Source organism: Chelmon rostratus, chromosome 4 (assembly GCF_017976325.1).
Source record: "Chelmon rostratus isolate fCheRos1 chromosome 4, fCheRos1.pri, whole genome shotgun sequence".
In the NCBI taxonomy this organism is placed as follows: Eukaryota; Metazoa; Chordata; class Actinopteri; order Chaetodontiformes; family Chaetodontidae; genus Chelmon; species Chelmon rostratus.
The window spans coordinates 26,275,185-26,289,520 of record NC_055661.1 but is presented as its reverse complement, the minus strand read 5'-3'; the positions used below and the strand labels follow the sequence as shown (position 1 = coordinate 26,289,520).

Below are 14,336 nucleotides of genomic sequence, written 5' to 3'. Positions count from 1 at the left end.
AACATAGCTGTTATTGTGCTGACATTGCATTTTCATTTCATCCTTTCACAGAGAGGCTCATGGGTAAAGAAATAGATAATTACTTCTCAGACTGTAAGCTCACAGACTGACTGAATTTATGTCACTGTCTGGTTTTCTGTCAACAGATCCAAGCAATGAGCCTGTTTTCTTCAGTGTCTTGTAAAGATAAAGAGCCCGGCTACATCGACACCAGTCCTGGCTCACTTATTATTTGTTATAATTACCTCAAATCATGGCTCTAAGCAAAAGTTGTTGCTTGGCATCAGTTTTTTGTTTCCACTATTTTGTGCGAGGTCCAAAATCCCTTGAAGAAATAGAAATGAGCTTTCGGTCGACGCTAAAAATGTGGGCTGTACGTCAAATACCTCCATCAAAACGAAGAGGCCGGCAAAGAACAGCAATGTGGCCCACTCCACCCGGTGCAGGATGATCTCGAAATCCTGGATGTCAGCCAGAACCAGAAGCCACAGTGCACCCAGGATGGCGATCCAACCTGAGAGAGGGAGCAAGAAGCATCTCCCTTTACAGCCAGAAAACTCTCTCACATACATAAAAAGTGTTTAACGGTCTCATCCAACACACACTGAGCTCAATCCAGCAGATTCACACAGATTTATAACAAGAGGACATATCACATATGACACACGGGGACACTGCGGAGACTTTTTAAACTATTAAGATGTTCTTTTCATTCATTAATTCGGCAAAATGGAGTTCCATCTGCTCTCTGTTCACTTTGTCTTTAATCACAGCCCTCGAATAGAACAGCAACCTTTATTAAATGTTACAGATTCCTCATTTGCTCTTTTGGTCATCTGTGCTGCCCCAAATAAGTCAATGATCAACATATATCTAAAATGCAAGAATTCAGCCTTCTGAGGAGTTTTCACGCCCTCGCTGTCGATAAACAGAGCAGAGCGTGAGGTGGTACCTGTTGGAAACAATGAATGACGTATTTGACGTCTCGGTGGTTCTGATGAGGCATTCATTATCACGGAAATGTTAATTCAACACATTCTAGTCGGAAAGACAACAGTTGGCACCAGCAGCGTTTCTGAAAGAGGGGAGAGTGTGCATCCACTTGGAGAAAATTTGATTAAACAGGTGAGCACCAGTAATTGCCTTGGCCGAGGCCTTTGGGGAAATAATTTCACAACTGATGAGAATTAGTGAAGAAAGAAGAGCAATGGAAGGACAGAAAAAAAGGAGATTGAGAGAGGGAAGATTGCAGAGAGTAAGATCAAGAATGAAGGAGAGACTCGACATTTCTGCAGCTCCACAGCATGTTTACATGTTCAGAGCCTCAAACTCTGAGCGGGGCTGGCTCTCCAGTATTACTTCAATGTCTGCATGGTGATACAGGAAGGTTTGTAGGGTAAATTTGAAGTGAAAACAGATGAACGATGAACACTGGAAATCAGTTCGCAAAGATTCTCCATTAGGATTTCATAACGTTTGATAAAGGGTCTGTGTGTTAACACTGTAGCTAGCTAACTGTTATTAGCCAACAGTTGACATCAAAGTACACTGTCTGATTCAGACTAATACTGTTTTCATATGTGTATATAGTACTGTATATATTTCAATGATATTTGCATTTGCCACCATATGCCAGAAACATTTATAACACAATAAGACCTTAAATTGAAAACACTGGTCTCTTAAAACTTGCAATAACTGATTATTAGGCATTTGGGGGCAGCTGCAAACACAACACTGACATTAAATCAGATTGAAGATGAACTTGTTAGTTAATAGCTATACAAATCCCACAGATATGGAGCAACAATAGCATATTTTTGCCATTGTGTCCACTATTCACTCTCCTTTCAGCTCTATTTTGGTGTCCATCAGCCCCTGAGATAAATATCTGACTGCTAAGTGCTCCACTTTCACCAGAAAGTCACCAAATGTACCTGTCTGCTGGTTGGTGCTGAACAGGCAGCAGGTAAATGCATGTGTTGTCAAAAACCAGAACAATGAGCTGCAAAAATCAAGAAAGGCTGTTTAGAGGCTGAGAGGAGCTGCACAACTGGGCCATATTTCTCTGTGAGTGCATCAGTACAGGCGACCCCTTTCAAATGTTATATAACAAAAATGTAAAAATATGTGTTCGTGCAGCTTTAAGTCTGCAGAGTATTATCACCATAACACTTAAGAGTCTACTTACTTTGAGCAGAACACAGGACATTAATAATCTGATGAACTGAGAGGTCATCATATGCACGTAAAGATAAAAACAGGACACATACAGCTTCAAAACATACTGCACATACAGAAGCTAAAATAGTTCTGCTTATTGATAGAGGTCTGAACTAAAGAATAGCTTTCTGAGGGAACTCTGTCACTTCATTCTGCTAACATTTCTCCAGCCAGATTTAGAGGAGAGTTCAAACAAGTAGAGTCGGCCAGCAGGGTTAGAAAACACTACTTCTGCCACTACAGAACAGTGGGTCTTCATTAGAAGAAAAGTCTGACATCTCTGTCTTACACAGATGAAGGTCTGTGTGGATAAAATGTCTTATTTTCTTTCCTACATACGAGGCCAACTCTGTGCTGTGATGTGACGATACAATTCTTCATTTAAATGTACTTCTACTGATGCATGTGTCATCAGGAGTAATAAAAGCTCATTTCAGACTTCCTGTTACATTAAATCGTGTCTCTTAGACTGCAAAAGCAAGTAGATAACTCAGAATAAGTGACCCAATAACCATGAAGTCCTGTGATTCTTTCATGCAACAAAAAATATCAACAAAAATACCACACTTTTGATTTCCTCACTGCATCGATACGTCCTGAGGCTGCATCCAGGAGCGAGCAGCAGATAACAAACCTAAAGAGCTCTCCAATTAAAAAGAGCTTTTAGGCGAGTCTGAGCGGTTTATGATGGACTCATCTATCACACGCAAGACAACAGCGTCTGCGACGGGAAATGTGCTGTGAAAAATGCCTCATCGCAGTTTTCCATAAGGTACTCAGAACAAAGTAAACGAACACGAGGCCGAGGCCAAAAGATAAAGAGATTTGTGCTCCGGCTCGAGTATCTCGCGCACTCGTGAGCATGTGGTTAGATAAGAAACGCTGATGTTTCAGATGTTCCTTTCGCCTTGCCAAAGATTTGACTAAAGATTCGAAGCAATTTAAAAGTTGGAATTTAACCAAAATAAGTTTTTTCTACGGTTTCTAAAAATGTCTATTGAAAGATCAGCCTGTAAAATAAGTGAAGTCTGAAACGAGAAAGCCTTTAAATGTTTGATGATTTCCTACTTTACAATGTTTTTTCCACTGCTAAACTCTCCTGGTCTCTGCAGCGGGATCAATAAAGTTTCATCCAAACCCACATAACCTCAGATACATTAGAGGGATCAAATGACCGGGCAATAATCAGACTGAAATCAAATCTTGCTGTGTGGAGTTAATGAAATTTTAATGGGGCTCGATTTTTAAAACACATGTGAGTGAATAGACTTGGCTGGCTGCCGACGTCAACCCTGGCTGTGACCCGCATGCATTAATGAGAGCTGTGCTTGGACAGGCGCCGATCCCTCCGCGGGGACAGAAAACACGCTGCTGCGGGGTCATTCCCATTTAATAAATGTCACAGCGAGGTAACCTGAGCAGCGCCTGCAATTAACCGAGCATGTTTGGTGACTGAACGGCCTCGGCGGCGAGGGGAGAGACGACAGGGTGTGTATGCAGACAGCCATCTTCATTTAGGGACAGTGTTTGTATTAACGACATGCTGTTCGGGTCATCCGCCGAGCACACATCAGAGATATCACAGTCGGACAAGATGTAACCTTCAGCCTAACCCACATGTCCACATTTACTTACATGCCCAAAATATGCAAGCAAGCAGTTTTCGAGCTCTTGCTTTTGTCATGTTTACGTCAGCTGACTCCTAACATCCAATCACATTACTTCATACAGGTTTTAAAGAGTTTTACAGGTGTATACACCTGTGAAATATCCATACATTTGTACATATATACATAAATACAATATTTATACAGGTGTATATTTTTCATACTGGTATTTAAATTTTTGTATAATATTTCATATTTTTCATGTTTTTCTGTAGCTTTTACACCGTTTTTACAGCTTTTTACAGTTTTCAGACACTTTTTACATTTGTATATACCTGTGAAAAATCCATATATACACATACTTTTTAATTCAGGTGTATATTTTCCATACAGGTGTGCTTTTTGTATTGCATTTCTTTTTATTTTTGTATTGTATTTAATTTTTTACATATTTTTCAAGTTTACTTTTTAAATAGACGTATTTTCATATAGGTATATTTTTATGTAGTTTTTATATAGTTTTTATGCAGGTGTACTTTATACAGTAACTGAAACAGTGATTCTCTCATGCTAACACCACATGTCTCCTAATGAATGTGATTAATAATTAAATTTTCATTTTCCTTTTACCTTCTTTTTGGTCTCCACCAGCTCCAAAAAGAAATATTTGTGCCTTAGCGTCATGCTAATAATGAGCCAGTGACTCAACAGCGAGGTTGCAGGCCAGAAAACTGAAAGACTTTCAAACATTGGTCAAAGCTGAGAGAACATGCAGGGTCAGCTGATCATTTTCTGCGGGCTTGTCACTCTGAGCTTCTCTCACATTACACAATTGATCCATTGTTATGAAAATATTGATTACAGCAGCTTTAAGATGATGCACACAACTGATGTGTGAAAGTGGCAGTCTCATCTGGTCGCCAGTGTTTTGTCAGGACCTCGATGTCAAAGCCTCGTGAATTCACTGTATGAAGGTTTTACACGGCTTTTCACTCACTTCTGAGTTATTTATTTCGGATCTTATCATCTGCACACCCTGTCGTTCGTGTGTAACTCAGTATTATTGATGTCTGAGTTTGCCAAGAAACTCTTCAAAAAGAGACTGGACTCGATTTATAACACAGCTACTGTATCAAGCGTGATGGGTCTAAATACAGCTCAGTATCCATGTAATTTGTTGGTTGCATTTGCAAGTCAGCCCATTGTTTCAGCTCAATTCAAATGCGAGACCAGAGGAAGCTGTGTTATAATTACATGACAGACCCTATAACCACCCAGTGGGGCCTGTAAAAACAGCACAATAATGAGATACTGCTGCGCTCACCGAGATCAAGATGAATGCTGGGAACGAAGGAGTTGACAAAGAACATGAAGATCACCACGGAAAGGACGGACACACACTTCACCAGCAGAACCTTGTCAGTTATTCTGTGCTGTGGAGGAGAAAGATATATTCTTTTATCGTACGACTGACGGCATTTGTCTTAAGTTTCAAACGCTGGCTCGACTTCATTATTGAGATAACATCAATGCTCCGCGGTCACAGTGGGTGAGGTGTGAACGTCTACCTTCTTCTGCAACTCTTGAATGTTTTGCTCCCAGTTCTTATCCTCTTGAGAAATTTGTCTGTCAGAAAAGGCAACATTTTAATCTCATGTTATTAAAATTAATCATTCAGAGTGTTGATAAAAAGAAATAAACATTTAATTATAGACTAATCACTCTGTGGAGAGATCAATCTTTAAAAACGAGACTGCTAATGTTTATGAATACATACTAAATGTTGTGCTGTTTTTAGGTGTTTTCTCAGTGCTGTTTGTGGTACTTCTGTATTTTCCAGTGGCATGAAACTGTATTTATGCTCTAACTGCTATGGCTGTATGGAAAACATCTTGAACTATTCTCGGACTTCCTTGTTTTTTTCCTTTCTCAATTGTTTTCTGTGTGCTATGTTTCGAACAGTGAAGTAACCCAAATTAAACTCAGCCAAATTTGCATTAATGGGCGCATATTACATGTGAATGAATGAATTCTTTGTCTTATTAACACAATATGCAGCAATGGCGTCTTTATCGTGAGCGGGATGACAGAAAATGCGATTCTGTGACAAGTGATTAAAACATTCTTCACAATAACAGATATAACTTCTGTTTTCAGTGCTTTTTTTTACCTTTGGAAGGTTTTCATCATCTTGCGGAGCAGACTTTCCAGGTTGAGGACTTTTTGCATGAGGAGGCATTTCACAGCCGTCTCCTCTCGGCTTGCGGGGTTAATGCGCTGAGCCGTCTGCCGCCAAACCAGGATCTCGTGTTTGAGTTCTGGAGGAGCAGGACAAACAGAGCAGGAGAGAAGGCCACCTGTTTAGTGCATGTTCATCACAGTCACTACATTGGTGCAGCTTTGCAGCAGTATGTAGCATGTTTACAGTGGTGGATTTGTTGGTAATAGCTCCTACAGCTGAGGCCAACTGAGAGGATATGAAGACGTTTTTGGTCAATATGCTGTGAGCCCTCATAGAGGGACTAATTCAGCCAGGCGCTGGGCACATTGACCAGCTCGGGAACAGCCAATGTTGAAGCGAAGATACAGCCTTAGGGAGCTGGACACCTGTGTAGATATCAGTAGGTGCCATACTTTCTCAGGAAGGTTGCTAGGTGACCTTAATAGGATCTAACTGGCGCAGGAAAGAAACATTCCTGTAAGCGAATCTTCACAATTACAGTCGAGGCAGGGGCTTTTGAGCTGATTTAGCTGTATACTCTCCAGGTAGGTTAGGTTGGCGGGAGAAGCGGAGACTCCACAGGGTGGGATTTACAGATGGGCTATCAGGTCTGCACTAAACAACTGCCGCAGAGATCGGCTTCCTTCAGTCTGCCTGGGGCTTAGTGTGACAGTACAGCTCCTAACAGTCGGACTTCCTCACTCCTTAGATGGGAGCTTGGTGGTGGCGTCTGGGGAGCCCGGTGGTCTCTGTTTTAATGAGCCCCTGCTGAAGTTCTCTCCGAGGGGTGACACTGTAGCATTGTGGGTAAATGCTGTTAAAAGGTGACTGTGTTTCTGGAAGAATTGCAAACAATTTCACACAAATATCCCTGTTTTATTAGTTTGCCCATTATCTCCATCCCTGGGGTCTCATATGCAAAGATCTGCAGCAGCAACAAATAGATTCTAGGATGGAGGACACTAAACACACCCTGTGGTTTCTATTCTTATTAAACGATCTTACTCCACCTCTGGACAATGTAATGTCTTGAGGGATGGCCAAATAATTGTTTCTTTTGTTAATGGATAATTAAGCAGATGTATAAAAGAACTGTGGAGCACCAGATTAGCTGAGTATTTTATACAATCGCACAATCGGGAAGAAAAGATTGGAGCCAAGATGGGAGTCCTGGACTGCTCTCAGGCTGCTCTCTGGATGAGTGAAGCCAGTTTTTAATACTAACAAGTCAAAGCTAACAGCTGAACATCAGAGTATGTTGTTGTTATTTTTTTTGACATGGGTGAGTCATTGTACTGTTGAGAGAGAAGACTAGCTGAAAAAGGGAAAAGGTGAAAGTGTTCAACCCCAGTAAATGATGCTGAACTTACTAACTTTTAACCACATTTGCTGAGACCAAAATGAGGCTTTAAATCCTGCATGTAGTGCAGTGCAGTAGTGCAGCGTCAGTAGTTATAAACATAAATCATTACCATCTTATCTATTGCATCATGACCACAGAGAGATCTCCCCTTTTATTAACTAGCACGACATAATCCCGACACGTTTTATCTGTGATGACAGGGTCGTCTGATGAGGATAATGTCAATGCAATACCGTGGAAATCAGCTGAGACAGAAGGGGGGAAGTCTTCAATTCAGAGGGCGCTATACATCATGTGTGGGAGCTCGAGGGCTGAGGCCACAATGCCAAGATAATTAAGTTTCTATGAGGTCACTGCATCGCCTGAGAAGGTGAGTAGCTGTTTTATGGGGCTATAATAACAACCAAAAGCCATCATAATTGATTTTAGATCACACATTCAGAGCAATTTACATTTCAGCCTGATAAGAACATGATAACCCAGCATCACCGTAAACAAATCATCATCTGCATAGAAAATGATTGGAAGAGAAGACAGTTTCAAACAAAACTCACCAACTATTTCAATGGACTCTTTGTTGTAGAGTTTTTTGTTCCAGTAGAGCATCCGAAGGAAAGGAAACGAGGTGAAGAGGACGAGGCATATTCCAAGGAACATGTAGCCTGTGAAACTGGCAAAATCAATCCCCTGTGAGACGAAGAACAATAACGTGTTAGACAGCACAGTCACACTGCAGTGCCTAGACATGAGTTTTGGTGAGAAGCAGTAATGATCTTTATAGCACTGACACAAAGCGAGACATGTTTTCTGAACTGTACATTGTCTGAGACAAAGAAGAAGGATGTAAGCAGGTGCCGATGTGACCACTAATCTGTATGTTATATCGCTGTAATACAGTCATTGCGATAATTACAGTTTGTCATAGAATAGAGGTGTTAAAATGCATACAGCGGCATTATATCAAGAAATAATACAAGTTTATATGTGAGTTTCCTGCAAGAATGACATCAAAAAGCAAAGGAATGTATTATTGCACACAGAAGGGGCGTTTTTCATGTCCATCGAGCTGTAGTTTGGCTGATTTGTCCTCAAAAATAGCTAATCTTTCCCAAAGAAAACCATTTTATCAGATACATCCATGGACATCAGCTATATAACATGCCATTTCAAAATGACAAAGCTTCTAAATAAAGCCTTTCAGGTGTACAGTTTGGGCTGTTAGTGAGGGATTTATACTGTCTTTATTCCTTATGCTTGCACAGTATGAAGAACAGTGACATAAATGGTTAATAGTGGCCGCTACAGGAATTGACAATAAAACATGCAGCAGGACCAACCGGCATATGACAAAAATAAAGATATTCTCACACACGATCTGACAGATATTAAGGGTCCTATCAAGCTTGAGTGTGAAGAACGTTGTGGGAGGCGAGCAGCAGCTCATCAACTGCAGATTAAATGCAAAGATTCCCTTCATGTCCCACAATCTAATTTCATCACTATGTCACCTCATTGCCTCACACACAGGACGACTCTGACTACTCCTGTATTCATGCCTCCAAAGAGAGCCACTCACTCAGTCTGCTGTGACCCTCAGGGCAGCCTCGTGGGTTGAGGATGGCTGCTCGTGTAAGCCTGGAATAAATGAAAACTCTTCCTAGAAACTAGAGACCAGAACTGAAAACCAAAGGACTGCATCTGTATCTCAGGCTGTAGCACATTTCCAATCGTTCCAATCGCTCAGCTGCAAGACACAAGAGAGCAAATCGCCGTGAATCTAAGTTTTGACTGTGTGTTTGCCGCTGTAATGTATCTCTGTTTGCAGCTGTAAACCGTGAGCTGGTGTGTTCATATTTCAGAGCCAGTGTCAACAGCACTGACAGGTTGGAGGAGATGCATTTGGCGAGGAGTGCCACCAGCGTCCCTCAGTGAAATCATACCAAAAGGAGGTAGAGATTTTGTATGCACCATGCTACTTTGCTCTGTAGCAAATCAAATACAAGGACACTCTGATGAGGGACAGAATCACCTAAACACACACTTCACAGCTGTGCCATTCTTTCTATCTCTGGATTTCTCCCGAAAATCCCCTGGACACAAACAAGCAAGCACGCAAACAAACAAACAGGCGAGCAAACCATGCATGCACACACAAGCTGTCCTTATCAGAGGCCAGACATGACTGAATGAGCACGCCGCTGCCGTGTCCCCACGGTTCTGTCACCTGGGAAACCGAGCCAAGACAAACCGGACAGTATGCTGAAGGAGACCACATACCGCTGCATCGGCAAAGGCTAAAATGTCACGCGCAGTGAACAGATGCCACATCAAGCAGCTGGGAAAATGTCATATCTTCCAGTGATGTAGCATTATGCCCCTCTGAGTATAAGAAGAGTGAAGGTTATGAGAAGAGCCTACAAGTTGGCCTTTTCAGACAGCGACAGGCTGCTCTGATTGACTCAGGAAAATGTTCTCACTGCTGTTGACTGCCTTCACGTTGGTCACAACCTGCACAATAGAGGACAACTGGCCTCTGAATGGGTTTCAAAGATGTCATGGCGTGACACGCCGAGGAGGATAATGTAGGAGTGAGCAGTGGAGTCATTTTAATTCTAGTCCCAAAGTCAAAAGTTCATTCATAAATAACACATATTTAAATACAGGTATGCTGTGCCACAGTGATGTGACTCGATGGTGTGTGCAGCGTTTTTACAGGACATTACTTCCGATCAGGAAAGTCAGTCTTTCAATCAATATGTTTGTAAATTGACTTTTTTTTGCAATTAATGCAACATTTTTAAGCAAAAAAAAATTAAATATTTGTTAAAAAAAACTAGTTTAGGAGAAGGGGAACACTTACAGGATATCAGCCCAAGACACAGATTCTTACAAAGGTCTGAAGCAAATGTGATGTACGTCATCCACTCCAGGAAAGACTTAGACTTACATGGTTTCACACAAAATTGCATCAGGATGACAGTGTCTCCTTCACAAGTTTAATCACACACCAAAGCCACTGAGAGGGTCTCCAGCCTGAGCTAACATGGCATTTACAGCCGACTGGAGCCGCACCAACACAAGCTGCTGCTGAGCTGCAGGTGAGTCTGCTGCAGCACTGGGCAGGTTCCCCCAAACAGGCTTCAGAAACAATTAAACGTGCTGGAAGAGGGAGCTCTCACAGCCGCTGTGTTGCTTCTAATGTGAAAATGTAAAATGTTTAAAGTCAAATCTTATAAATGTTTGGAAGTCTGCTAAAGTGACAGTTTGCAACACGGGGCAGGTGCTAAAGTTTCTTTCGCCACTGTTTTGACATTTTTAATTCCCATGATTTATGACGGCAGCAGCAGAAATTTAAATTGGTTTCACCGCCACTACATCTCCATTCATCACCTGCACATCAACGCAAATAAGGGTCACGATTGTACAAATACATAGAGAGACTGTGCTGAACTGAACAGAGATGACACATGTGTAACCCAGCAAACACAGATGATTAAATTTACCCACAATGCGTACTCATAAAGTACTTGCAAACGTCTGTATGTACCCTTTAAATGTGTATGCACTGTAAAATATACATTAGATCATGAATGTCAGCTTATATGAGGGATATGAATGATTCATAAAAACTGTCTGCAGCATCATGACTGCTGGTAAACTCTCAGTCTAACAGATACAGTAAGTGCATAACTACCCAATGCACATTCTTATTCTCTTTTATTTAACCTGCTGTGTAAAGTGACTTTGAGTTGATTGAAAAGTGCTATTTAAATTTATTTTTCATTTTTATTATATGTGTTGGGTACCCAGTGTTTTTACACTACACATATTTTTAAAAAAGCAAAATAACGATAAGAGAGGAGACACAAAACCGGAGTACCTTCTGAGTGGAACCTCTAGAAAGAGAAATCAAAGTACACAGTCAAGTACCAACTTAAAAGTCACAGCACATAAAAATTTAAAGAGCAAAAAAATGGCTGTTTTTCTTTGTCCTTGACAAGATTTCACCTGACATCGCTGATATTTCATTTGCTTGCAACGTCTATTTTGAATAAAAAGCAGATTTGAAAAACAAATGTGTGCCAACAGTCCGACACAGCTGTGCTCGCCTGCTTCTACACGCTGTGGAAAGGAAGTGTGATGGATTGTTTTTGTTTGCTTGTACGTTAAAGCTGCATTGAGTCATTATTGACCACTAGAGGGCAGAAACACTCACAACCATTTTTGATATTCTCTGAGCAGACACATCACACCATGGCCGTCCCATTGGAGTCCTCTTTACTACCACCTGTCAGATTAAAGTCCAGACTAACAAAACAGAACAATGAGTGGCTAAAAGCTTTATAAAGCGGCAGAGTTAGATGCTGAATTTTAGTGGAACTGACAGCAGCAGAATCCCTTTCAATTCACAGGGAGTCAATTGATTTAATGTTTATATCAGAATACTGTTAATCTTCTTTACAGTGGTGTAAGTTGTTTGGAACAATTACTTGTAAGCCCTCTTTTGGAATGAGTTATCTGCATGTTCACAACAGTGACCTCATGATATATTTCGGTGTATATATGTATTATGATCATTATTATTATTATTAGTGGCATGAGGCAATGCTCGAGCCACTATTGTAATCTCTTATGTTTTTTCTTCTTATTTTTCAAATTCCGCCAGAATTTCGGCGCGTACCTAGTCCCGCAGCTTTGAGAAAACCCTCGCAAACTATATATCAAAATGTGTGGCTCGATCGAAATGATGTGCCATGTACTTATGACAGGATTCATTAATAATTCGCAAAAAACTGCAAAAAATTTCCCATAAGAAATGAATGGGAAATTTCCTCAAATTTCAGCCTTTTTCAAGTTTCCGCTGCCTCGCCATACTTTCTCCTAGAGACTTCATTCAAACTTTAAAACATAAATAATTTTGTCGGCTCAGAATGAACCTCAGCTCACTTTTTGATATCTCTTACGGTTTTCGATCCCTGACCATCTGAAGACCATAAAGTTTCTCAAAAAATGCTCAGAATTTCTGCCCCTAGAGTGTGAGTGCAAGAGGCAGTAAGAAATTGCCTGAAATTTTTTTTTTAATTGCCATAAACTCCAAACGGTGAGTAGGAAACACATAATTTTTGGATCCTTTTGTAGACAAACGTCTCTTGTCGCTTCTGATTTCAATTTTAAAGGGTTAGCCCCCCCCCCCCAAATTTAAATAAAGAGGGATTCTGCTGCTCCATGTCAGCAAATACTGCCCTGCATGTTTTAGATGTTTCCATGCTCCAACACACCTGATTCAAATGCTCAGCTCGTTACTGGGCTCTGCTGAGGCCTGATAACGAGCCATTTGAATCAGGTGTGCTGGAGCAGGGATACATCTAAAACATGCAGGGCAGTGGTACTCCAGGACCAGGCTTGAGAAACAGTGGTATAGATAACACCAGCAGCCCCCTCGTGCCACTGTCAAAATTTCGGCGGCACCGGAATTGTCTAGTTATTATTATTATTATTATTATTATTGTTATATGTGATATATTTATATATATATGATTACTTTTTCTGGTACAAAATCCTTCTCTGCCTATCTGCCTAGAGGACAATGAATCAATACAAACACAATAACTTCATCAATGCAAACACAGCAGCTTATGAGGAAAAAGTCTTAATAATTCATCTTTTGATCCAGGCAGTGACCTTGGAGACGTTTTCAGAATGACACACATATGTTATTCAGCTACAAAGTCCATGAATCAAACTAATATTGCTGACTCATTGAAACACAACCGCCCTTTGGAACAGCTGATCAACACAAAAAGGGTAAATAAAGAGCTAGAAGTGACATGAATCCATTTCAGATCCACCTGTCATTCACCTGTCAGTACTGTACTATCTGTACAGCTCACACAGCAGTTTCCTCTTCATCTTCTTATTACTCTCTGTTACACACATGCCATGGAGAGCATTATGTTCGCTTTGCTAAGCGTCTGGTTCACGTGTCAGATTACACAGAGCTGATCTGTTACAGTATATTAGTGCAAGTTTAGGCAGAGAGATGTGAAAGTGCCTACTTCTTTACGCAGGTCCTGATTTGATACTATAATCACATTGGGTGGATCTCCGACAGCTGTGGCAGCCCCTCCAATGTTGGTGAAGATTACTTCTGCAATCAGGACATGTCTGGGGTCTAGATTAAGCACCTCACACAACCTGCAAAATCAGACAGAGACAGAAAAGCCCTTTAGCCCCGATTAGATTGTGACGGGTGGGGAGAAATAAATGCAGGAATATAAAAAGGAGATTGGAAGATAGAAAGCATTGGTCCTTTAACACGGTGGCTGTACTGAATATCCACCCTGCTGGCTGGGGAAAAGATTAGAGCACAGTTTTGCCCAGATCTGTGTTATGTTTATCGGCTGTCTAGTTTCAGTCCAGTCAAATATCGTCTACATTCCGACCTCCTGGCAGCAATAGCAATTTTGAGAACTTAATAATGGTTTACTGTCGAACTCAATTCAAGGGCAGAAAATAGAGACACTAACAATGAGGGAGAGAAAGAGGTGGGCGGCACATATACAGCTGATTTGTAAGGCACTGCACTAAATTGTAGCTGCTGTGTAGTGGTTCTGTTTTTAGGAATGTAATGTGTGCTTCAGCTTTTGTCTGAGAGAAGGTCATGATCTCTCGACTGATGCGACTATTTAAAAGGATACTGTAGGTTTACTGGATACGAATTGCTGAGTAGCTACAAGAACTTTAAGTTAAATGCAAGAAAAAAAAAAGGCTGTTCATGGTTATAGACAATCATTTCATACTGTATCAGATCATCATGATTGCATTAACTGAGTTAATGGGTGAATATTGAGTAATGATCAAGAATTAAGTTTACTTTAGCCTAGCTTAGCACAAAAGATTGGAAACAAGGGGAAACAGGTAG

The 14,336-nt window shown here is 40.9% G+C and overlaps 1 protein-coding gene across 1 annotated transcript in view; it reads right to left on the bottom strand.

The window, feature by feature from the left end:
- Window positions 1–14,336, bottom strand: part of oca2 (oculocutaneous albinism II) — a 46,280-nt gene that overhangs the window by 15,463 nt on the left and 16,481 nt on the right. Inside the window, exons 13-18 of the mRNA XM_041935937.1 lie at window positions 13,471–13,609; window positions 7,969–8,101; window positions 6,001–6,148; window positions 5,399–5,456; window positions 5,155–5,263; window positions 387–514 (exon numbers count right to left, since the gene is read on the bottom strand). Coding sequence (XP_041791871.1) covers window positions 387–514; window positions 5,155–5,263; window positions 5,399–5,456; window positions 6,001–6,148; window positions 7,969–8,101; window positions 13,471–13,609 — 715 coding nt within the window. The remainder of the gene's footprint in view (window positions 1–386; window positions 515–5,154; window positions 5,264–5,398; window positions 5,457–6,000; window positions 6,149–7,968; window positions 8,102–13,470; window positions 13,610–14,336) is intronic.